The sequence below is a fragment of the Trachurus trachurus genome, assembly GCF_905171665.1.
Source record: "Trachurus trachurus genome assembly, chromosome: 5".
Classification (NCBI taxonomy): domain Eukaryota; kingdom Metazoa; phylum Chordata; class Actinopteri; order Carangiformes; family Carangidae; genus Trachurus; species Trachurus trachurus.
This window is the reverse complement of record NC_139896.1, coordinates 21,277,263-21,302,312: the sequence shown is the minus strand read 5'-3', so window position 1 is coordinate 21,302,312 and position 25,050 is coordinate 21,277,263. Positions and strand designations below refer to the sequence as shown.

Genomic DNA, 25,050 nt, shown 5'->3' with positions numbered 1-25,050 from the left:
CCCCTTTTGCCCCTCATTTCAGAGAAATACCTTGCACTTTAAGCCTTAAAATACTGGTTTCTTCTTCAGATGAAAAAAAAACACAATGTTTAATATTGCAGTTGTGTTTCACAGATGTTTGTGAGTTGTGTGTGCTGGTAGAAGTTCAACCAAGAGACGTTTCCCCTCCAAACTTCTCACAAAGACTAGAGAAAAAGTATGAAAGATAAAGTATCAGGGTTTAGTTTTTTTCCTTTCTGTTCTATCAATCTCATCCCTTGGCTGTGAACTAAAGTAAACTAACAGTTTAAGTTGGTTAAATGCTGCTCCAGCCTCCAGCAGAAGCAGTTGTAACAGTAAAATGCATCTCTACTGTACATGTTGTCTCATTCTGAATTCAGAGAGAAAAGAAGTTGGTGTGGTGACAGAAAACGAACAGAAAGTGAGACCAGTTATGTGAGTTGTGCAGCAGAGACTTTGGACCTGCTCCACAGAATGAGCAGAACAGAATCATGATCAGATAAAAATAGAAACATACGATCACAGCTAGGCCACCCTAAATAGACAGATGAGACTTTCTACGGTGAAAAAAAGAAAGAAAATCGTATTTATGATTTACAACTTTTACCTGTGAAATCTTTTTTTGGTTTTGTTTTATGGGCTATAAAGCACAAAACACGAGATTATACATACGAATACCACTACGAACTACTTTTTAAATCTCCAATGGGAAATTAATTTGTCTGTCAGCTCATCGCATTTGCAGAATAATATAGCCTATTTTTTTAAAGCCTGATGGCTGAATCTTCTTTCTTCGTCCTGCAGCGAAGAGAGAGGAGCCGTCCACCACCACTGCTTTCCTGGTCCATAATAATTATTCATAATTTTAATTTATGCAAAACAAACATAAATTAGTAGGCTATAATAAATAAATGCATCAAAATCTTGAGTTCGCTCCATAGGTTCGCTCAAGTGCAAACAGGCCCATTGTAACGGTCGAACTACAACTCCCATGATGTGGCTCGCCGTGTGTCGTCATCTAACGTCGACCACCGTTCGGTGACGTTACGTGCGGCCACCGGGAGAAGTTTGAAAATAAACGTGAAACTTTTTTTTTTATCCCCCCCAAAAAACGTTTAACGTCCGCGTCGTTTCGTTTGACCGTGAACCGAGTAGAGTGGGCACAAAGAGCGGGTGAAGCGGAGAAGCGCCGCCCGGAGGACGTCCATCTCCAGGTGAGTGAAACATTTTAAGCGTGTGTGAAGTCGCTAGCTGAGGCTGCTGGCCACTGACATGAGGCGACTGACTGTCAACACGCTGCCTGCTGCCGCCGCCGCTGCAGCCCGACTCCTCTCCTTATCTCCGGGCCACAGCCGCCGGGGGAGGGAGGGCGAGCACCGAGCCCGGTCGTAGTTTGAGGGGAAAATGCACTCGAAGCTCAAGAGGCAGCGGAGACGTCGGCGGGTTAGCTAAGTTTGCTAACAGCAACCTGCTTACCGCGTTAGCTGAGAGAGTCTCTGAGAGCGGGGGGGGACAGCTGTTGTCCCGGGCTGAGGACACCTGTTGGTGCGGACTCCCGACACCACACAGGCGCCTTCAGCTCCCGGTGTTTGTCTGCCGCGGGGTCGGACACAACGAGCTGCCGCGATGCCTCGACGTCGAGTCTCGCTCAGGCTGAGGGTGAGTGTCAGGAAACAAAACAGTCAGGAGGACGGACGAGCTCAGGTGTGAGGGCTTTAAAGTTAGACCTGGGTCCGTACCAGGTGTCCGTATGGTCTTCGTACTTTATTTACAAAATATATGCAGATGAAGCCTCCACAGAATAGAAGAGAAAGTGTGTAACAGTTTCACGGTAAAGTGAAATATTATCAAAACTGTCGAAAGTGCAATTTACAAATCATCAGATAAGATATTAACTTTTATTGATGCAACACTGAGGAAATGTACAGGTGCATCTCAACAAATCAGAATATCGTGGAAAAGTCCATTCCAGTAGTTCAAGTCAAGTAGCCCCATCCAAGTATTGAGTGCATATAAATGGACATACTTTTCAGAAGGCCAACACTTGCGTTTTGAAATTGGTCTTTTGATTGTAATAATCAATTTGTTCGAGATACTGAATTTTAGGTCTTCAATACATGTAAGCCATAATCATTACAATTAGGCTAAAATAAATTCAATAAATTAATACATGAAATGTTTTATTCTGTGTTGGATCTATAATATAATGTATTAGTTTCACTTTTTTAATAGAATTACTGACACTGATAAACTTCTCCATAATATTCAAATTAATTGAGATGCACCTGTACTGTAATAGATGAAATTGAAAAAAACAAGTAATAACAACAGTATAAAGTGTCAATCTACCAACTTTATTCACCACCTTCTAAAAACTAATTTACAAGGTGCTTAATGTGCAAAACACAAGCAAAGACAAAACTAGGACAGAGATGATCAATCAACCACTAGTTAGAGGGTATGTACATTAAAGTGCATTTGTCAAGATATTTACATAATGTGTGACAGACATCTGAAAACAAAAAAGTATTGAGAATATGTTGCACAATGTTACAACCCATATAGCTCCATTTGTGTGTGAAAACTCAAATGTGTCACAACGTCACGTTCAGTGTGGTGCTGTGAGATGTATCGGTCGTATTGATTTACATATAATGGAACACATTCGGTCTTGTTTTGTATAAAAGACTAAATATTTTAGCATTATTTTTAGAATCTGGTTTAGCAGGCTTTCAATAAAGGATTTAGTTTTGATGCATCTAGAAACACTTTGACATGTAGATAGAGACAACACATTCATGTGTTCCAGTGTGGCGTCTTGAGTTGTTACATTTTACCTTGACCATCAACCATCTGAAAAACACCAAATATTCAGTTTTCTATCATGTGAAAAATGAAGTTGCAACTAGCAGGAGAATTTGGAATTGATTTTTTTAAAAAGATAACGAAGCATCAGAACAACTTGTTTGTCATGTAGCCCTCCTTCCTCTTCTCCTTTTCCTTCCTCCTCTTCATCCATTCCTCCTCTCATCCCGCAGGCAGCGATGTCTTCTCCAGAAGAACACCAACTAGCTGCCATGACATCTGCCTTTTCATCTGCGTTATCGGAAGTCATCTCATCTACCCTGTCGTCTGCATTTTCAGCTGCCGCGTCGGCTGCCATGGCGGTTGCTAATATGGCAGATGCCAAGGCAGAGCTTGCCGCGTTATTGGACGAATGGGAGGAAGCACAGCGTGGCACCACGGAGAGGCTGGTGTCCATCCTCACTCAGTCAGTAGTGGTTTGTTTTTGACACGTCTCAGATCTAAATGTCGGACGCTCTCCGTCCATCTGTCCGTCTGAGGGAGGTGGCCGTGTCTCATCTGTGTGTCCTCTGCAGAATATCTGAGCTGATCGAACGGGAGACAAGAGAGTATTACCTGGCCGACCCTGATCCATTTGACGACCGTCACCCAGGTGAAAATCCAGCAACACAACAAAAAGTTCCCAAAGCAGCAGATTTTTGACCTCGATCTGTAACTGTCGTTGTGGTTGTTGAGTTTAACTCTCGTGTCTGACTATGCAGGACGAGCTGACCCAGAGTGCATGCTGGGACAACTCCTGAAGATGCTCTTCATGAATGATGACTTCACTAATGCGGTGAGAACAGCTTGAAGCGTGTGAAGGCTGAGCGCTCGTCCATCATGCGGTAGCGTGCTGGAGGAGAGCATGGAGCCAGGGCCTTCACTTATTGATGAGCTGATTATTGTCCTGATGAATGGACTATTGGTTTTAGTCTGTGTGAAATGTCAACAGGGAGTGAAAAAACACATTAAAACTTCCCACAGCCACAGGTCACAGCTTCACAGCTGCTTAATTTGTCTGTTATTCAGCTAAAAAAAAAGAAAGAGTATTTAAAAAACTCATACAGGATAGCACAAGCAGCAAATTATCAAAGTTTTGATAACCTGACGCTACAGTATATCTTGAAGTGACTGAAATGATTTGTTGCTGCTGATTCATTTTATTTTGATCAACCAGTAAGTTAATTAATGACATCTCTTCATAAAATGTTTCACAAGCGGATTTAAGAATGTTCATATAAGGAGGCAACATAATTTAACATTGTATTTGTTGATAGTATTTGTACATGTGGATTAAGTCTAAACTGATTATTCTGTGTTGTGTGTGTGTGTTTTTGTTTTCCAGCTGTTGGACACATACATTATGACCAGCAGAGAGCTGACCCTCAACACGGCCGCCTGCCGCCTGCTCCAGAACATCATGCCGGGTCTGGAGACAGCCGTCGTCTTCCAGGAGAAGGTGAATCTGAAGGAGTTGAACTGTAGTTTCATGTCAGCGTTAACTCCTCTTGATCTTTGAAAACAGATGAATGATTAATTACTGCGTTGAGTTTACTTGCAGCTGAATCGTAGCGTCTTCAATGTTTATCCTGCTGAGACACTGACGAGTGCTGCTCTCTCTCTGTGCGCGCCACAGGAAGGACTGGTGGAGAAACTGTTCAGCTGGGCCCACGAGGCCGAGCGGCCGCTGTGCGTCTACTCCACAGGGCTGCTGGCCAGAGCCATGAGCAACCAGGAAGTGGCGACAAGCTACAGGGAGGAGAACGCTCGGCTGGTGAGCGTCACACACATCACTCACTCTGGACTTGGACCAAGTGTGAAAAAGTTTACATGTCATGAGACATTTCCACAAACCTCCACCAGTTAAATGAAGTTGATGTGTGTCGTGGCGCCTGGTGGCTGACCTGGTACAGTAATGTTTGGCAAATGTAACTGTGGTACATACAAAACAATACAATACAAAAGCAAAGTACACAATTCAGTTCTGACCCTTTGTTTTTTAAAGATCTCTTTTCCCTTTAATCCTTCTGACTGTCTCTCTCTTTTTTCTAATCTTTTCTGGATCTTGGTTTGCAAAGTTTGAATTTAAGCTTTGCACATAATTTGCAGAATAGTGTACTTTTAGTTTCTGTGAGAACGTAGATCTCTAACAACATCACCCGTTCCAGGTGCCCGTCATGATTCGACGTCTTCACGATCTACAAACCGAAGAGGCCAAGAATCACTCGAGTCCGACCACGACCAAGAATCTACCTCAGGACTCTCAGGTGGACGCAGCTCAGACCTCGAGCGCCGCAGCAGACCAGCAGGACCAGACGGAGGGGGAGGCTGTGGGGGAGGACGAGGACAGAAGAGAGAAAAACGGAGAGAGCAGCAGGACGGCGGACAAGGACAAGGACAAGTCTCTGTCCCTGATGAGTTCGGCCCAGAAAAACGGCACCTGTGGCGGCAGCGGCGGGCCCAGCTCCGCCCGACTGCTCCCAGACTTTGTGTACCAAGCGAGTCCGGACCCCGCCTCCAGGGAGACGGAGGAGAAGCCAGGAGGAGGAGGGGGAGGAGGAGGAGGAGGAGGGAAGAGGCCGGCGGTGAAGGAGAACGGGAGGAAGGCAAAGCAGAAGCTCAACTTCACCTCCAGCTCGTCCTGCCAGGCCGACGAGGAGGCGGACAAGACCGACGCCAGCAACCAGCCAACCAACAGCACTTCCTGGTCCGAGATGAGCTGGATGGTGATTGGTTCTGAGTACTGCCTCTCGCCGCTGAGTCCGACCATGGAGCAGAGGCTCATTCTGCAGTATCTGACACCGCTTGGAGATTACCAGGAGGTGAGGCCCCAAACAAACAAACAAAATACCACTCGTTCTCAACAGATCACAAACAAGGTAAAACAAATGAAAATCAGGATCTTACTCACACTTTTTGTTCACATCCCATGTTGAGTAATTTGTTTGGAAGGATGTGTTTGTTGCCCTTAAATCATCAATCATGATATTCCCTAAAATCTAACATCAGAGGGAGGAGCTTGAATCCGTGTGTCACATATCAACATGAAGTGTGCCACAGTGTTGTTTGAAATCAGATGGTCCATCAGACAACACTTGTCGAGTATCTTTATTGCCTTATTATTTAATTGATTGATTATGAATTCCTACGTTTATTTGAAGTGTGTTAACAATAAATACAAATTTAAGTATATAAACAAAATAAAAACAAGCACACAAAGTCAACAAAACTTGTTTCAAACTCACTTTTTCTTCACAGACTTCACACCTTTCCTTTTAATGTTAACATTTTAAACTGGATGAAAATGACAAAAAAAAGTTAGATGAATAGAGAAACCTGACATGTTGAAATGTGAAATCATATCAGTTTCTTTTTGTCTTTCCTCCTGAGGCTACAGTCAGCAGCTTCATCCTGCTCTCATTAATCTTTTTTCTCTTATTAAATGAATTCAGGTCAGTAATCTCTGTCTCCTCTGCAGCTGCTGGCCGTCTTCATGCAGCTGGACACTCGCTCACTGCTCATGAACTACATCGACCTCCGTCAGACCAAGAACGTCCAGCTCATCTTTGACGCCCTCCTGGTAAGACTGTCGTCCTTACAAGCCTCCATGAGGAGATCCACTAAAGTCATGATGATCATTCTTACAATTAGACTCATCTTCTCCACACGACACCTGTCGCTGCCCTCAAGTCTGATGGTTGTTCAGTTTGAGAACAAAAGTCCAAATACAAACATCTGTATGATCAGACACAGCACAATAAATAACAGTGAATCCTCTCTGATTTATATTTGACAACAAAAATAAACATTAACCTAACCTAACCTCAACTGTTGCGTGTGTAAACATTTTGAGATCATTGTTAACAATTTGTGAAAACAACAACAAATATTTTCTAAACACATCATGTTTAATTTTCATTTACAAACTCTTACGTAGTTTTAGACAAGTGCAGCTTATTTATCTCCCAGCCCCTCCCCTCAGAAGAGTCTGTGTTTGCAGGATAAGCTTCACCTTTGTGGGTGGGGCTCTACACAGCTCCATACACATGCAATGTAGCAACTTAACTTAAAGCAGAAGTAAGTGGTCCGGTCGTTTTCACTAATGCTGCGTTCCAGGCAGGCTTTGAAATCGTAAATTACAGCTTCAAGTCACAACTTACGACTTTGTAGCGTTCCAGGCAACCCACTCGTGTTTTTCCAACCTGTTTTACCGGTGAAAGTCACTATAACGGCCACTCGTAACTTCCGACCGGTGAACTCGTACCAGATAGAACTGGTACGACTTCACGGTCGGAAAAATACGAGTTTCCTTGAACGCACCATAACAGTCCTCGTCCCTACGTCGCCACATTCACGGCGTCCCTTGGCTGCACACACAGCCCTGCATGCCGTTCTCTCTCCTCATTGGATAAAAACTGTAGGATACGATAAATGTTTTCTCCTCGGCTCAGAGCAGAGCAGAGTGACTGACAGACCCGTGATTCGGTCCAAACACTCTATGTAAGTGATTGCTGTCGGAAGATATAACTATTTAAGACTTATATTAACACAAATATATCACTTACTTCTGTTTTAATGGTTTTTCACCTTTTACATCACAAAACTGTTGAATACTGTGTATGGTGGCCCAGAGGGGTGAACTCACAGCTTATCCTATTTTTTGCTTTATTTCACAGACATTATTTTAAAGAATAATATTTTATTTATAGAAACCTAAACTGTCTTTGACTCTATCAGTTTCTTTTTTCAAAACTGACAAACTCCTGACGTGTGTGTGGTTTGATGCTCACAGCTGCTGTGCTCTAGAAACATGAACTGGTGCACAAGCATTTATGCAGGTGTTTAGAAACAACGATCACTTCAAGAAAAAAAAAAAAAAACACTCTTCCTGTTCTGAATCAGTGGGATCATGATGAATAAACTGAACTCTAAAGTTTTTTTTCCGTCTCCTTCTCTCCTCAGTATCTCGCCTCGCTGCTCCTCCATAAAAAGTTTGCAGCAGAGTTCATCGCTCATGGAGGAGTGCAGAGACTCCTGGAGATCCCGAGGCCATCGATGGCAGCAACAGGAGTCTCTCTCTGCTTGTACTACCTGGCTTATAACCAGGATGCTATGGAGAGGGTACGGTCAGCACAGTCAAACAACTGATTTAGACCTTTTAACAAAGATTAGTTGCCAATCCAGACCATTTTAGCTGCTGAAATCAATATATTAAATATGCATTGTGAGTCAGGGTTGTATGATTAACCTTGACCTTCATGTTGATTTGTTCTGGTTAAACATTTACATGATTTAAAGGGATAGTTCAGCATTTTGGCAAATTCGTCTATTGCCATAATCCCTATAGTCGTAGTAGTAGGTTCATTACCTTTAATTATCGGTGCATGTTGTTTTGAGATCAGCGGGGGAAGAGATGTGAGCTGCTCAGTGAACACAATGGAGGTGAACGGTACTGGACCCCTGTCCCTCAAAACTCATTAGATACACAATCCAACATCTCCAAAACGCTCTCGTGGAGAAGTTGTGACCTGCACATTCACCACGCTATGAAATGTAATGTAACATTAGGAGACAGTGTTGTTTTCGAGTCAAATGCGTAGCCGGAACTACATTACAGACATGGCTGCTGGGCAGAGTGATTTCATAAGCTCAAGTAGTTCTGAGTATTTGCTTCATGTGTCGTGATGTTACGTAATTATACATTATTACTTCATAGCATGGTGAATGTGCAGGCCACACAACTTGCGTTTTGGAGATGTTGGGTTGTGTATCTGAGTTTTGAGGGACAGGGGACCTGCACCGTTCACCTCCATTGTGTTCGCTGAGCAGCTCACGTCTCTGCCCCGTGGATCTCAAAACAAAATGCACCAATAATTAGAGGTAATGAACCTACTGCTATGAATATAGGGATTATGGCAATAGGCGAATTTGCCAAAATGTTTAACTATAGCTTTAAAAGCTTGGTTGTGGATGAAGTGACTACAGTTGGACTGCACCTCATATTCTGGTCTTTGTAGGTGTGCATGCTCCCGGACAGCGTGCTGTCGGGCATGGTGTCCTACGCCCTGTGGCTGCTGGAGTCGTCCCACACCTCAGGCGTCTGCCACGCCACCATGTTCTTCTCCATCTCCTTCTCGTTCAGGGCCGTGCTGCAGCTCTTCGACCACCAGGACGGTCTGCGCAGACTCGTCAACCTGGTCAGCGCTGAACCACGTACCAATGTCACTAATCGTGCCTTTTGATAAAGTGTGAACTAAAGTCTCTGTCCCCTCCCTGCAGATCAGCACTTTGGAGATCCTCAACATGGCGAACGAAGTGTCCATGTTGAGTGACGACCAGGTCTTCTCCAGTCGGCAGACGGCCAAGCACACCTGCATGGCCCTGCGGAGGTACATGGCTGGGGGGATGTGTGTCCGGTCCCGGGCTTCAGAGTTCTGCCTGCTGCATCTGTGTTACATCACTGATCGTCTCTTTCACTCTATTGAAGGTACTTCGAGGCTCATCTGGCTGTAAAGGCTGAACAGGTGAAGCAGTCTTTGCACGCAGACGAAGGCACCATCGTTCCCCAGCAGCCGTTTTACAAGGTGCGTGGGGGGAGGGGGGTTCATTATAATCCACTTTGTTGTGTCTAAAACAAAACAAAGATTTCTTCTATATCTTTGCAAATATATATATATTTTTTTAAAATCTTCTATATAGTTTAGTGCAAATAAAACCAGACATTTTCTGTTTGGCCATTTTCATCAGTCAGTGCATCACTGCTTTTAGTGAATCTTTTTTTCTCAGGAAGAAGAACATCATAAACATCATTACAGTGTGTTCTACTAATGCTCTGCCCACATATACTCAGTTTCTGTATGTGTGTGTTTCAAGGCGTACACTTACACCAGAGAGCAGGTTATTGAGATGATGGAGTTCCTCATCGAGTGCGGACCTCCTCAGCTCCACTGGGAACCCGTGGAGGTTTTCCACAAGCTGTCCTGTGTCCCTCTGATGCTGCAGCTCATATCCGCCGCCTGTGACTGGAGGACTTACTACGGGAGGTAAAAGTCGCTTTGTTCGTTTGTTGGTTATGTTTTCACCACGGTTTGAGACTGTATGTGTACATGAGTAACTTCTCTCACCTCGTTCTTTCTGCGTCGGCCCTCTCTGTGTCTGAGCAGGAGCGACACCGTGCGTTACGCCTTGGACATCCTGGCCATCCTGACGGTGGTTCCGAAAGTCCAGCTGGTCCTAGCAGACACTGTGGAAGTCGTGGATGAAACCAGGTCTCTCGTTTCCACCGTGGGTGAGTAAAACTCTTTTGTTCTGTCTTTCATCTAACTGAAACAGTTTCAGGAGTTTCAGCCTTTGGGTCTTCCTCGCCTCTGCTGCAGGTATGAGCATCATCCTGGGTGTCGCAGAGGGTGAGGTGTTTGTCAATGACGCAGAGATCCAGAAATCGGCACTGCAGGTAAGACCGCTTTAAGATTTTTTAAAATTCCTGCTCTTCGTGTTGTTTCCTTTCTGTCAACCTGAACTCACCCTCTGACCTCTGACCCTCTCAGGTGATAATAAACTGTGTGTGCGCTCCAGACCAGAGCCTGAACACTGTGGGCGCTTTCGCCGTCACCCCCCTCAGGCCGTCCCTCCACCCCCAGCAGGCTCCCGCCCCCCACAACAGGGTGCTGGCCCACATGTGGCAAGTGGTGCAGAACAACAACGGTATAAAGGTACAAATGAAATGAAAAATTAATAATTTTACGTTGGACTTTTTTGAGCACTGTGCAACATGAAAGTAGTAAGTAGAGTAAATCAGATAAACAGTGACAGATAAGATTGGCAGACGTGGGGTTAGGGTTGTTGTGTATCGTTTTTGTGTGCAATGAATATAATTTTGCAGGCTGCCACTGCAACTTCATCGTTAAAGGGGACCTATTTTGCTAATTTCAGGGGCGTTTAATGTGATATTGGACCCCAGCTGGAAAAGCATAATAGCTCCCCTTTAACTGATGAGGTATGTCATCATATAGTTTTAAAAAAAAAGGAGGAAAGAAAATTAAATAAACTCATCGATTAATCTTGTCTTTCCCAGGTGCTCCTGTCTCTGCTATCAGTGAAGATGCCCATCACAGATGCCGACCTGATTCGCTCTCTGGCCTGCAAGGCTCTGGTCGGACTCTCCCGCAGCTCAGCCATCAGACAGATCATCAGCAAACTGCCACTGTTCACCAGCGGCCACATCCAGCAGGTAAGCACAAGAGCTTCACCCAGAGATCTCTTCAAGGGACAATATTTAAAAAAAAAAGACAAAATACTGAAGCAAGAGTTCATTTTGAATCATAACAGCTACATTACACACGTGTGAATATAAAAAGTCACCCACGTTGTTGTGCATTTTGGTGAAGATGTGTCTCCTGGTGCAGAATGAACATATTTTGTTAGTGAACTAAAAATAGAGGTTTGTGTTTGTAGTTGATGCTCAAGCTAAAAGGTAGATGATTTTAGGAAAACAGTGAAATATGTAATAATTGTTGACGTATTGTTTCCAATGTACCGACCTTCCCAGCTGATGAAGGAGCCGGTGCTGCAGGACAAACGCAGCGAGCACGTCCGCTTCTGCAGGTACGCCGCCGAGATGACGGAGCGAGTGTCCGGTAAGCCCCTCCTCATGGGCTCCGACGTCTCACTGGCTCGTCTGCAGAAGGCCAACGTGGTCGCCCAATCGCGGATCACCTTCTCCGAGAAGGAGCTCCTCATGCTGATCAGGAACCACCTCGTGGCTAAAGGACTGCACGACACGGCCAACACTCTGGTCAAAGAGGCAAATCTATCCGTGGGGGCCCTGTGTCCGAACTCTTCCTCTTGCGTCACCCCTCCCCCCTCCTCCTCCTCCTCACTGATCCCCAGGACTTGCCGGCTCTCCGGCGGGATTGCTTCTCGCGTGGCCGGCCACGTCGTATCCTCCCCCGTGTCCTTGGTCACTGCGGTCCCCTCCACCTCGTCCCCTCCTCCCTCTCGCTCCCTTGTCAGCCCTCACCCCTCATGCTCCTCTCTACCCGGCTCTGCCCCTCCGCCTCCCACACCCTCTCCTCACCCTCACGGGCAGGTCTCACATCTGGTCGGCCGGATTTTGTTCTCCAGGGAACGACCGGCGGCCAACTGCAACTCAGGGAAAAAACTTCGCGCACTGAAGCAGAAGTCTGACCACGGTGCTTTCATACAGGTCAGAGACGGCTTCGATATGTATCTAATTATTACATTGAATTTCTTAAAAACCCTAGACATTTACAAGTGTTTTCAATAGGGCTGGGACGATATGCTTTTCTCCCGATTCGATTCTTCTACGATTTTTTGGATGGCGATTCGATTTAAATTGCGATTCTACGATATTGCCGATTCTCTCGATTTTTAGTCGCATTTTTAACATTTATCTGCACACAAATACTGTAGGAGCCTATAAATTAACATACTCCATTATAAAGTGAACTTAAACCCTTTTCAAAGCCTGTACTCTCTGTATGTAAAAGAGGCTAACAAATACACATTGCACAATATTTTAAAAAATTCAACAACAACAAAAAAAAATTCAAAAAAAAAAAAAAATTTTCAAAAAAAAAAAATCGATTTTTGAAAAATAAAATCGATTTAAAAATCGTCAAAAAAGATATCGCGATATCTATGTGAATCGATTTTTTCTCCCACCCCTAGTTTTCAAAGTATATGTGACTAACTCCTGTTGACTGTGGGTCAACTATGCTAAACCAGCAGCAGCAGGATTCAGAGATGAGGTGCAGCTCAGGTTCAGAGCACGTTACGTGATTATGAATCTGAATGTTAGAGAACAGGCAAAAATTAAAAGATGGGAATTGGACCAAACCAGACAACAAACACCTACTGCTCCTCACTGTAACATCTGGACATGCTGATGTTGGGATTGAACCTTTTCTCTCTGTTGATCAGACTCCAGCCATGAAGAAGCAGCTGGAGCGCCACTTGCCCTCCCCCCCGACCCTCGACAGCATCATCACAGAGTACCTGAGGGAGCAGCACGCTCGCTGCCCCAACCCCGTCACCACCTGCCCCCCCTTCTCCCTCTTCACCCCTCACCGATGCCCGGAGCCCAAGCAGAGGCGACAGGCGTCACCCAACTTCACCGCCCGCCTGGGCAGCAGGGTGCTGTACCCAAAGTACGGGGGAGTGGACAGAGGCTGTCTGGACAGACATCTGATATTTAGCAGGTAACAGACACTTGGTCATTCGGTCGTTCAGCTGAACAGCAGGACACGTGTGAGTACAGTATGTGCTCTCAAAATGAACAATAACAACAGGTCGCAGAACATCATTCCTCATCTCTTTCCTGTCTTTAGATTTCGTCCCATGTCGGTCTTCCATGAGGGCGACGGAGACGAGAGCGGCTTCACCTGTTGTGCCTTCTCCGCCCGTGAGCGTTTCCTTATGCTGGGAACCTGCTCCGGTCACCTCAAGTTCTACAACGTCTACTCAGGAGAGGAGGAGGCCAACTACACCTGCCACACATCAGCCATCACACACCTCGAGCCCTCCAGGGTACGCTTATACAGTACACTTGTTATACTCACGTGCTGTTGCCTCTCCTGTTTTTCTTTTAAGATCGATCAAATGGGTTAAATATTCATTAAATTAAATATTTATTGTCATTCTAGCTTTACACCAAACAGCGGGCATCTGCGATGGTTTCCTAATGCAACAAAGATAGATTTGTCCATAGTGATGAGGAGTATACTGGTAATACTGGTAACTCTGAGGGAATAAGTTCATTTCTCTGTTATATAAATTTGATTGACTTCAAAGGGCTTCATAATGAGTTTTAGATTGTTGTTTATCTGTCAGTCTCCATAGACTCCCATGTTAAAATGTCCAACTTTACTACAGAAATAAACGTGTTTACAGCCTGGTACTAAAACACAGTGTTTATAGAACTTACCCTGTTCGCAATTCATTAATAAAAGTGAACTTGAACTTGAACTTGAACTTGAACCACTAAAGCTTTGGTCTGAGGGTATGGCCTCTTTGAGTGACAGGTGAAAGAGTGCATGTTTGCCACAACGTCTCAGAGTTGCCAGGTGCTGCAGGTTTTATGGTTACTTAGTCTTTTTTATGGAAATAATTCTCTAGATAAGAACAAATCATAATTTTTCTTTTAGTTTATATCATAGATTAGAAAATAATCAGCAGGTGTCACTTTTTGTAAATCCAGGAAATCCAGTGTCTGGTCTGTCGTGTGTCTTGTTGTAACGTTCGTGTTTCCCTCAGGACGGGAAATTGCTGCTCACCTCTGCGTCCTGGAGCGTCCCACTGTCGGCCCTCTGGAGTATGGACGGTGTCTTTAGCTTGAAGTAAAACACACACACACTCAATCTGGATTTTGCACTCATGGTGATTGAACCATGTTGTCTGGATGTTGCTGACACGTTGCATGTTTTTCCCCAGGAACTCTTTTGTAGACGACCACTACGTCGAGTTCAGTAAACTCTCTCAGGACAGAATCATCGGCACTAAGGACCAAATTGCACATGTAGGGTACCCATAATGCACCTGTCAAGCTTCATTTCCACTGATCACTCTGCTCTTCCAAACACCACTGACATCCCCCTTGTTCACATTCAGCTTCTCTCATCTTCTCTCTGGCTGTGCTGCAGATCTACGACATCCAGACGGGTCAGAAGACTCTAACCCTCAACGACCCGGCCCTGGCCAACAACTACAAAAGGAACTGCGCCACTTTCAACCCCACTGACGACCTGGTGCTGAACGACGGTGTGCTGTGGGACGTGAGAGCGTCTCGGGCCATCCACAAGTTCGACAAGTTCAACATGGACATCAGTGGCGTTTTCCATCCCAACGGCCTGGAGGTCATCATCAACACTGAGATCGTATCCTTTAACGGTTCCTAAACAGGAGGAAGGGCAGTGACCATGAGGCTGCACAGACTCTGACTGTGTGGTGAGTGTGTAGAGTGTGTGTGTGTGTGTGTTGCTCTGTAGTTGTCGGCCTTGACAGGAGCTGACAGTGGGACCTGAGGACGTTCCACCTCCTGCACACTGTCCCTGCCCTGGACCAGTGCAGGGTGGTCTTCAACAGCAACGCCACCATCATGTATGGAGGTACGGACATGTGTGTGTGTGTGTTTGTGTGAGTGTGTGTGTGTGTATTTATTATTAATGTGTGTTTTGTACAACAGTAACATATTGTGTGTTTTTTTTGTCTTTCCACACACTGATGAGCAGCGATGCTGCAAGGCGATGATGATGATGATGTTATGGACCAGCAGATGAAGAGTCCGTTTGGCTCGTCATTCAGAACCTTTGATGCTACAGACTACAAACCCATCGGTAACAAACACCTGTTGTCTCCCATAACCACACACCTCTGCTGTAGTTTCTTCATGTGCAACAGTTTCTTACTGAATTGATTTTTATTCCAGGATAATATTTACTGTTGCTCTTATTTTTCCAGCCACTGTGGATGTGAAAAGGAACATTTTCGACCTGTGCACTGACCACAAAGACTGTTACCTCGCTGTCATTGAGGTACTTTGTTTGATTTAAGCCGCTTTCTGAACAGTGAACAGTTCTGGAGCCGTTCACTTGTATAGCCGTAAATATTGATCATCTGAAATCAATGAATGATCATCCAACTGAAGTGAAGATTTTCAGTTTACAGTCAGTAGTTACTAATTAAATCTCTGTTCAGCTGAATGATTAGATAGTTAATCATTTAAGTTATTTTTCATGCCAATAGTTGTACTTTATAGTTATTTTCAAGAAAACAAGCTGTTCATTTTTCTTTTTAATTATTTTTTCTTCTTCTTCTTCTGCTGCTGCTTCTTTGTCTTTGTAAACTGATTCTGTAGAACCAGGACACAGTGAGTCTGGACACAGTGTGTCGTCTCTATGAGGTGGGACGACAGAAACTGGCTGAAGAAGGAGATGACGATGAGGTGACATACACACGCAGAGTTTCATTATTTAATGATGATGATGTCATGATGTTTGACTGTTTTGACGTTGAATGAGTCTAAAACTGTTTGTGGAAGTAGAAACACTCTTGTTTTTGCTCGTTGTTCTGCTGCAGGACGATGAGGACCAGGATGACGATGATTCTTCAGACACGGACGACGACGACGACGATGACGACGATGACATAGACACAGACCCGCTCATAGAGGAGCTGGCCAATAACGACAACCAAGAAAACGGGGACCGAGACGACTCCCCCACAGATGCAGAGGTAGCTGACGTCACCTGACTTGATGCTCTAAAAGTCTTATTGTCGGACGTCACCTCGTCCACCTTCCTCTGTGTCTGCTTGTTTGATTCTGGAGGAATCTCAGCGATGTCTCTGCTCCACAGATCGCAGACCTTCTCGGCAGCAACAGCGATGACGACAACAATAACGACAACGATGATGATGACGATGACTCGGAGGAATCGGACGATCCTTTCAGAAGTGACGATGGATCCGATATAGTTGATGAGGACAACTTTGAATGTAAGTAGAGATGGGACAGAAATTAGCTTGGACACACTTTAGTGTTCTTATAAGTGAGAAGTTGTGACTTTCTGACATTTCTGAAAATAATCAACAAATTGATAAAAGTAAATGTATTATTGTTATTGTTGTTTCTTTGTTTTCCTAATGTTGGTGTTAACTCAATGTAATGTTAGTCATGTTAAGTTGTTAACATTGTGTGTGTCCTGCAGACCCCCCTCCCTCCTCTGATGAGGAGACTCAGTTCCTGCGGTCGCTCCATGAGCGCTGGTTCTCCTGACCTGCTCCCCAGAGACACTGTGAACCTCAACAAGGACTTTTCTCTTTCAGTTTTTTTTCCCCCACCATCATTTCTCGTCCAATCACACAAGTCGAGTCAGTAAACACACTGACACGGACGCAGGTGACCTGCAGGATGAAAGAAATTCTGTTATATTGTCTCAATATATATTTTAAAACTTGAGAGACGACAGTGATGATGGATGAATGTTTTCAAAGGTCCCGCGGCTCAGATGAATCCTAACTTCACCTGGTTCACAGCGTCTGCTAAAGTATTTATGATGTTTTATGCTGGAGGAGAGACTGAAGCAGAATAATTAATTTAATTTAATTTGTTATTTCATGTTTTATGAGACTTTTTTCTGTCATCTCACAATTGAGCTCCGAGTTGATTTCATTGACCTGAAGAATGTGAACAGTGTAATGTTTTGTTCCCCACTTTTCCCATGAAAAATCATCCAGGTTTGATCTAATAATTATAAGACTCAGAGCCATAAAGTGGAATTAAAGTTACATAAAAGTTGCCACACTCTCTGTATGTCCTTGTGCTGCAGCCAAGTTTTGCTTCCACAGAGCAACTTCCACACTCAATATTTTTTTTATTTAATATTTTTCAAAAGTTTGATCATATTCAGAAGCTAAATAATTACACAAAGCCTGAGATCAGAGTGGAGCCACAGCAGCATTTCCTCTTTTAGCTTCCCTCAGTTTTCAGCTCAGACAAATGAGATACCAGTGCCTGCAGTGTTGCATACAGATGTGAAATAGATGAACTACCTCTGACCTCAGATTATCTCGTGTCCTTCATGTTATGGATCACAGATCAGAGAGGTTGGGCAGAGTGAACAGTGGCATGTAAAATATAGTGGAGGATTTGTTGGTGACTTAATTTGTGATCTGTAAATATAAAACAGCCCCCACAAATACAAAAAATAATTTTGTAAAATATCTTGAAAATATGAAAGCAATCTGCAAACAAATTCAATGAATAAAAACATGTATGAAAACTTTCAACTGATTTTAAAATGAAAGGTCTTGGTGAATATCTAGCTATTTACAACTTTATGAATCAGTTTTCAAAGTTAACACACTGAGTCAGTCCAGCGCCCTGAACAATTATGTTTCTTTTCATTTTAGTTGGAAACTTGACAAACAACAGCAGCAGCAGTCCCTCTAAGATACTGACTTTCACAATGTTATGATTTTGCATGTTGTTACTTCAGTCAGACACCAGAGGTCAGTATCGCACCTTCTTCTCTGGAGGAGGGTCTGGCGAGTGAGAATAGTATCACACTGATGAATTTGGAATAGCATTAACTTTAACAGAGTGCGCACGTGCAGCCGTGGGACAACACTGACCTGAAACAAATCACATGACGCTGACAGAGGTGTTTCAGTTGCCATCTTATTTCAGTGTATATCTTTATGTGCACCTCCAAACAGCACTTCTTCCTCCACTCACAAGTCGTGCCCAAAATGTTTCTTCTTTTTCAGTGCACATAGTTACTGAATACATTCTGTGTTGAAGCTGAAATCAGATTAAACACAGCTGCTGTTGCATCTGGATTCTCAAAATTAATGACAAGAATAACATATTGTGGTTTTAATTGTGAAGCAGATGTTACAAACAAATCAGGTTAATTAAATCCTCAGTAGCAAGTGTGTATCCATAGTGTCAGCAGCAAATGTAAACATAATCTATCACATAATCTAACTGCTGCTAGATAAAGAAACAGACATCTCATATGCTCACCACTTTATTTACTTTTACAATAGATAGATAGATATTGATCCCAAGCTGGGAAATTACAGTTTTGTTTTGTTTTTTGATAGATCCCACTGATATTAAATTCACAAAAAGAAATCTACTTCTAATTAATAGAAATGAGGACAATCTGTGAAGGTTGAAAATGTTGAGGTCAGTGCCTCATGTAACTATTGTTATCTTCATGCAGCCAATGACGATGGCGTTGCCGCGTCATATGAAATCGTTGTCCTGCGAAGACGACTTCCTCTCCTCTGTATGATGAGCAGTTTTGAAGGTCTACCTGTGTCCCCAGCTGAAATGTCGAAACGCCTGAGTTATTCCTCTGTGGAAAAGGTCCCTCGCTTTGGCGCGACACTCAATCTCTGCTGCTGCCCCTCCTGTTATTTCCTCCCCTCTTCTGTTTCATTTGTTCTTCCGGCCTCCTCCACCTCCTCCTTGCTGCCTTCATCCCTCTTTTTTTTTTTTTTTTTTTTTTTTTTTTTACAGCCAGCTGGATTTCACTGGGCCAGAATACTAAGGGTTCTTCTCCCTCAATGTTTAAGACTCACTTGGTCACTACTATTCATTTCACAGCACGTCAGCTTCTTAAATGTGACCACACAGTACATGGTGATGCTGTCATGAAGGGACTGGAAACAGAGACAGTGCAGTAAAGGCAACTGAAGGAACTGCAGTTTTGTATAACGTAATTTAGCCACTGTCATTACTGAACACAAATCATATAAATCATGCATCATACTTCCTCCCAGACATATATAGAGAACAACAATGTGTGCATTTTGCCAAAATCTCCTGTCATCACATCTCCAAGGTGTCTATTCTGAATCTGATAAATCCAAGACTGGTGACTGAATTTCACTCACCTTTTGCTTTGCAACATGGCATGGGGCAGTCACATCCTGCTGAAAGTGGCCATTAGAAGATGGGAAACTGCAGTCACAAAGGGATCAGCAAAATGTAGACAGACTGTGGCATTCAAACCAGGATTGATTGGTATAAATCCCTGATCCAAATCGGTAGGCATTGCACTGCTGCCACATGACAATCAGATGTGAAGGTATTCCTAATAAAGTGATACAGTGAAATGTGTTAACTGTGTGTTCATGATATTAATGACATCAGCATTTCAGTGCTGCTAAATCAAATGAACAAATCTCCATTAGATGTGTCTGGTATGGACGTAGTAGCTCAGGAAAGAGGCCCCAGAATGCCTGAAATTACATGCTTGTTTTTACACCTACAATTTTGAGTTGTTTACATTATTATTATTATTATTATTATTATTATTATTATTATTATTATTATTATTATTATTATTATAATTATATGTTAAGCTTGTTATCTCAATAAATATTGCTGCAGCATATAAATAGAAATAGGACAATGGACACATTAATAGGAAGCAGCAACCTATGGCTGCAGTTCCTCCACTGACCACTAGAGTGAGTCTCAAACTGTGAGTCAGTCCCCTGAGACCCCCACTATCTTTACAGCAAAAATAAAGATGTTTACAGGTACGGTAATTACCTTCTTCATGCCAACTGTTTATGTACCTCATCTGACTGTTAACAGTTTATTTAGGCGTATAATTTCCTGTGCAGTAGGCTACTGTTATCAACCAGCAGGTGGCAGCAGCGGCTAATCTGCCCGGAAGGGAAGAAGAAGAGTAACCCGAAATGTCGAGCGGGAATCTGGCGGGAACTGACAAACGTCATGGTCGCCACCAGGTCGCCACCTATGGACTCCACAGAAACAGGTGTTATGGCCCTGGCTCCGTGGCGGCCTCGCCTCTTCGGCACAGGTAACTGCAGACTGGTGGATGTGGAGAGTTGCTGTGAAGTAAAGTTACCGCAGACCAGCCAGCTCGTGTAACCATTCGCCTCGTTAGCTAGCCACCACCAGGCTACCAAATGACATACCAGCGGTAACTTAAAGCAATACTTACCTTTCTGGAACTTTTGCACATTTCTTTGTCTAAGTTAAAATGCTATTAATAATCTGATGATACATTAAAATGTAAGAGAAACCCAACAGGGTTAAAAACTCATAATTTTTTCATTCTCATATAATTCTGAGAAAAGTCTGACCAATAATATTATTCGGTCCGATTACTAAGATTTGACGAGCGACCGAACCTACTTAATATGTAATCACTTTGTGCACCCCTCTCCTCCTCTCCCCCCTCCCGACCAGGAAGAACGCTTATTGACAGAGCAGTAGCAGGACACAGAGAGCAGAGGAGACTAGAGTCACAACACACACTAGAAAGAAGGTTTTTGGAAATAAATAGTTTTTTAAAAGACCAATAACTGCAGCCGCAGCTGGTCGCGGAGTTTCATGTCTGATATTGTAACGTTGATAGTGATCAGCCCCGAGTGATACGTAAACACAGGAAGTCACATGTGTCTATAAAGCATCCAGTGCTAGCTCTGTGCTAACGGCTAGGCTACATAGCTCTGTGAGTTCTCAGCGGTCCGGACCCGGTTGAACTCCGGACCGGCGCGGCTCGACTCGGCTCGGTCTGGATTTATTTTGGCCCTGAACCAGCGCATCAGGTGGCGCTGGTCCGGCCGCCAGCCCGGCTCGTTGAGAACTGTAATCTGTAACAATCACTTCCCCTGCGTCTCCAGTAGCAGTAGGCTAACAACAGTTTATTATAAAACTCATCAGTCATCATCACTGAGTCCGTTTATACGATTTAAAACTCCGGTGTTGTGTTTGTTTGCGTTGTTCCCGTTTCACTCGCGTTCCTGTTCTGTTTACCGTTGCCATGCCAACGCATGCAGCAGGGAGGGAGGGGGCTCGTGGAGATGCGGCAGGAGCGAGAGGTGGGTGGGACCTTGTGAGGGAGGTGGAGCTGTTGATTTTCAAATGTTTGTGCTGTGCTGAGTGAAATGCCAGATCGGTAAGTATTGCTTTAACAAACGCGATGGCGTGCGCCTTGAATTTAAAATATTCATGATAGATTTTTTTTAAGTTTATTTGCAGCATACAAGGTAATTGTCAACAGCAATAACAGGAAACAAGGAATGCTCGAGGTAATGCAAACTTGGAGATAAACAAAACAAAAACATTAGCCTAATAATTAAAAAAAATGCCAACATTTATCGGGGCAGTTATTCTACCATAATGTAACATTTTGTGAAATCTTCTCATTGGAGAAGCCTGAACTGGTTTTGATCTGTCAATCAGCTCTGTGCCAAGGCTTTAGACACTGAAAGTAGGGCCCACTCCTTTACCTTTAAACCAAGTCTGCTCATCTACAGTCACTTAGCTGAACAAGCTGGACACTCGTCCATGTGGTTATTGTTCATTTACTTTATTAAAAGGGCCTCATGCAGGCTGACTCATTATCCAGCCTCTCTCCTCTGATGCCTCTTCACCAGAGAGCACTCCCATTAATAAAGAGAGCGAGAAGAAGACAGCAGCCCTTTTCATCTGGAAATATTTTTATCTTTTATAATGACCAGACTTCATGAGGTTCCCTGGAGATCACCATGGATACCTCTTGAACCCAGTTAAACTGAGAGCAGGATGTACTTCCCACAGTAATAACACTAATTTGCCTGGTAAATCAGTGTGTTTTACCTCCAGTCCTACACACGGTGGCGCAGTGGACAAAACAAAACCTCTCTGGTGGCAAATGCACACACACAAGTCTCCAGGCCAGTATCACTCTCTCAACGTGACAGAAACTGTGTCAGTGTGGTGTCATGTTGTGGAGCCATGACAGAGACCCATGTGCACAGTTTGATGCTGCTGGGGGCTGGATTGTGTGGCGTCCTACTGCACTAACTTGTGTGTTGGTTGAGTTTCCCTTCACAGCTTGAACACATGTTTTATTAGTTTTAGATGCCCCCCCCCCCCCTTTTTTTTTTTTTTTTGAAATTCACTGTGCATGCACACAGTAGGCTAAGGATAATTTATGTGCCAATGTGGCTACAGTGATGACATTTAATGATCCGGTGGAGCAGCAGAACAGAGGTTGAATAAATGTTTTAAAGAGCCCCAGAGCAAGTATCTTCAGAATAATGTTGTTAATTATCATTACAGACTGAGGTAGCGGTAGCCTACCATTGTTTAGTCAGTAAATGTGTAGGGTCCATTAAGTCACACACACGGTCTCGCTCTCCTGACCATAAACTCGCTGTAGGCTTTTCCACTCGCTTGATCCTCTTAAACTGATGTAGGATTCCCTGCTGCCGCCGCCGCTGCTGCGCACGGCTCTCCCCGTCCCTTATACCGACACCGAGCACCGGGGAGACTCTCTCTCTCTTTCTCTCTCTCTCTGTTTTTCTTTTCTGTATCAAACAACAAGTTCTGACATCTGGAACGAGAGCGGTGCAGCGGGAGAAATGCATGCGCACATAAATGAAGAAAACAACGGGAGCTGAGCTGCTGCACTGACTCAGAGACCTGACGGAAAAACACGGGAGTGATTTTGATCGTTTTCCAGTATTGACCAGCGGGAATGTGCGCGCGCTCTGTGATCGCATCACAGTGACAGCTTCAGTCGTGCAGTTTGTCTTCTTTAGTGCATCACAACCGGAGCTGTCATTTCACTGTGTTTTATACCAAGCGGGGTTTGCAGCGTCGGATGGAAAAGTAGCCTGTCAGTCACCCTCTGACCTCACTGCACTTTGTAACAACCAGAGCCTGTTTCCGGGACGAGGCTGCGCAGCATCTTTGCACAACAAGCAGCGGTGGTGGTGTAGTGGTGGAGCTGCTGTCTACTGAGAGAGGTTCACACCAGCAGCAGCATCAGCAGCAGCAGAGATGGACGGACACATTGCGCCATGCGTCAGCCTGACGGGATGTGAGACAACGCGCGTCGCTCGTCCTTAAAAAACTAAAACAACTCGACTGAAGTCGGACAGCTGAAGGCAGCTCTGCTCTGCTCTGCTCATCACCCCCAACAATTGAAATAACTTTTCCTCTCCGGTCCTCCTCTCTGTTTTCTCCCCCCCCCCCCCCCCCCCTACATCGTCTCCTTCTCTGGTGATACCTCGTCTCCATGAAGCGACGCATCGGGTGATTATACTTTGTTGGGGGATTTTTGCTCGTTGTACACCGGGACATCATGTGGACGCCGACGGAGGACGAGAAAATTGGAGTGGGTGAGTAAACAGATCAGTAATGTTTGTGTGATTATTAATTCCTCCCGCTGTGTGTGTTCTTATGGTTTATGGACGGGTGGACGTCCAGTGCGCACGGGACTGGCGCTGTGACGCAGACAGACCATAGCAGCCTATTTCATGTTTGTAAAGTTTCATCTCATGAAACAACAGTGATCGTTGGCAGCAGGTTGATTCAGCTGCTCCTGCGCCACAGCTGAATCCATGGCTGAGTTGGTGGTGAATCGTGAGCTGAACAGAAACCCTGTGTCAGACTTATGAAGGGAGCCTGTTAGTCTGTGGAAGTCTGCAGGGAGTTCACAGCCCTCTGCCCCTCTTTATAGCCTACTCTGTCTACAAGAATATTCACATTGAATCTTACAGTGTCCTATTGAGAAACATCTGTGGTGGCACCAGAGAGTGGGCTTTGTTTTGATAGAGGTTTATGGTATTTTGTGTTATCTGCTATATCAAAGATTTCCTGGTTTCTTGTTTGTTTATAAGATGATCAGTGTCTCTTCTTTGGTACAGTGTGAAAGCAGGCTGAACCTTCAGTTAGAAAGATGTGGAGGAAGATATGCAGATGTATAGAGTATATAGCCTAGATCATATCCATACCACAGTGGAGGAGATGTGTTGATGGGGGAGGACAGTATGCTGCACAGTGCAGGTAGCCGTGACTCTTCAGCAGGGCAGCAGTGATTTATCAACCTATATTATACGGCAGCATAATGATTTCAAATGAGAGCTAGTGGTTTAGTGTGTCATTAGCCAGTGATCCACCGTTTCTCTCTCTCTCTCTCTCTCTCTCTCTCTCTCTCTCTCTCACCCTCTCACCCCACCTCCCATGTATCTCCTCCAGCACCGTCTTTGAAGACACACACTCTCAGGCCTCTTCTGTAACATCTACTGGACACTTTCTACTACCTTTCTGCTTTTCAGTCTGTTTTTACTTTGTACTGATTCAGCCTATTTACCCAACTGTCTTCTCAAATGCCAGTTTTCAGATGATTCTTTTTTCTCTTGATGTGTTCTGATCTTCTTTTTGACGCTTTGTAAAAGTTCAAACAGCCTTTCTTGTGCACACTCCTCCTGACAGCAGCTCTGATAACTCACCTCAGGTTCTTACCTGTGTTTGCTAACGTGATGCTGGAACAGACACAGAGCTGTGAAGTTACTGTTTGCAGACACACTGAACGCAGTGTCCATTGCTTAGACTGTATCCATGACGTCCCAGGAAATACCTGTTTTATTTTAATTGAACGGTGAGATTTTGAGTTTCATCAACAGATTAAAAGGCTCATGTGACCACCTATGTACTAGTAGGAGTGTAAAATGTGCACAGTGCAAAGAAATTAGCATAAGGTTTTCAGATGTTGTGCCACCCCACCCCCCACCCCCCAGCCCAGAGTCGGGGTATCGATTGACAGCTGTCCGAGATTTTCCGTGACAGATCAGGCAAAACTCTCCACCAGTGTCTACAGTGGGCAGGAGCAGGACCTCTGCCGACAGGAAGTCAATGAGGGGAATCAT

General features: G+C 44.3%; 2 protein-coding genes across 9 annotated transcripts in view; both read left to right on the top strand.

The window, feature by feature from the left end:
* The first annotated feature begins 1,039 nt into the window (after positions 1-1,039).
* Positions 1,040-17,568, top strand: LOC310986615 (DDB1- and CUL4-associated factor 1-like). Of its 6 annotated transcripts, none has more exons than XM_083972597.1 (30): positions 1,040-1,214; positions 3,145-3,271; positions 3,381-3,457; positions 3,567-3,640; positions 4,190-4,303; positions 4,481-4,618; positions 5,013-5,723; positions 6,323-6,424; positions 7,807-7,965; positions 8,862-9,041; positions 9,124-9,233; positions 9,332-9,428; positions 9,718-9,887; positions 10,008-10,132; positions 10,221-10,297; positions 10,392-10,556; positions 10,919-11,074; positions 11,393-12,049; positions 12,787-13,064; positions 13,194-13,392; positions 14,119-14,201; positions 14,296-14,380; positions 14,505-14,738; positions 14,876-14,969; positions 15,093-15,197; positions 15,322-15,395; positions 15,719-15,805; positions 15,940-16,095; positions 16,218-16,356; positions 16,569-17,568. In XM_083972597.1, the coding sequence occupies exons 2-30, from the start codon at positions 3,162-3,164 to the stop codon at positions 16,634-16,636; spliced, it is 4,824 nt and encodes a 1,607-aa protein (XP_083828723.1). In that variant the 5' UTR covers positions 1,040-1,214; positions 3,145-3,161; the 3' UTR covers positions 16,637-17,568. The 6 variants fall into 6 exon arrangements, with proteins under 6 accessions (XP_083828723.1, XP_083828720.1, XP_083828722.1 ...); XM_083972594.1 differs by having other exon boundaries at positions 3,039-3,271; XM_083972596.1 differs by lacking the exon at positions 1,040-1,214 and adding an exon at positions 1,530-1,659.
* Positions 17,569-23,483: 5,915 nt separating this feature from the next.
* Positions 23,484-25,050, top strand: part of LOC310986494 (dedicator of cytokinesis protein 3-like) — a gene marked incomplete at both ends in the record, with an annotated part of 178,753 nt that continues 177,186 nt past the window's right edge. For all 3 annotated transcript variants that reach the window (XM_083972425.1, XM_083972424.1, XM_083972423.1), the window contains one exon: positions 23,484-23,520. In XM_083972425.1, coding sequence (XP_083828551.1) covers positions 23,484-23,520 — 37 coding nt within the window. The remainder of the gene's footprint in view (positions 23,521-25,050) is intronic.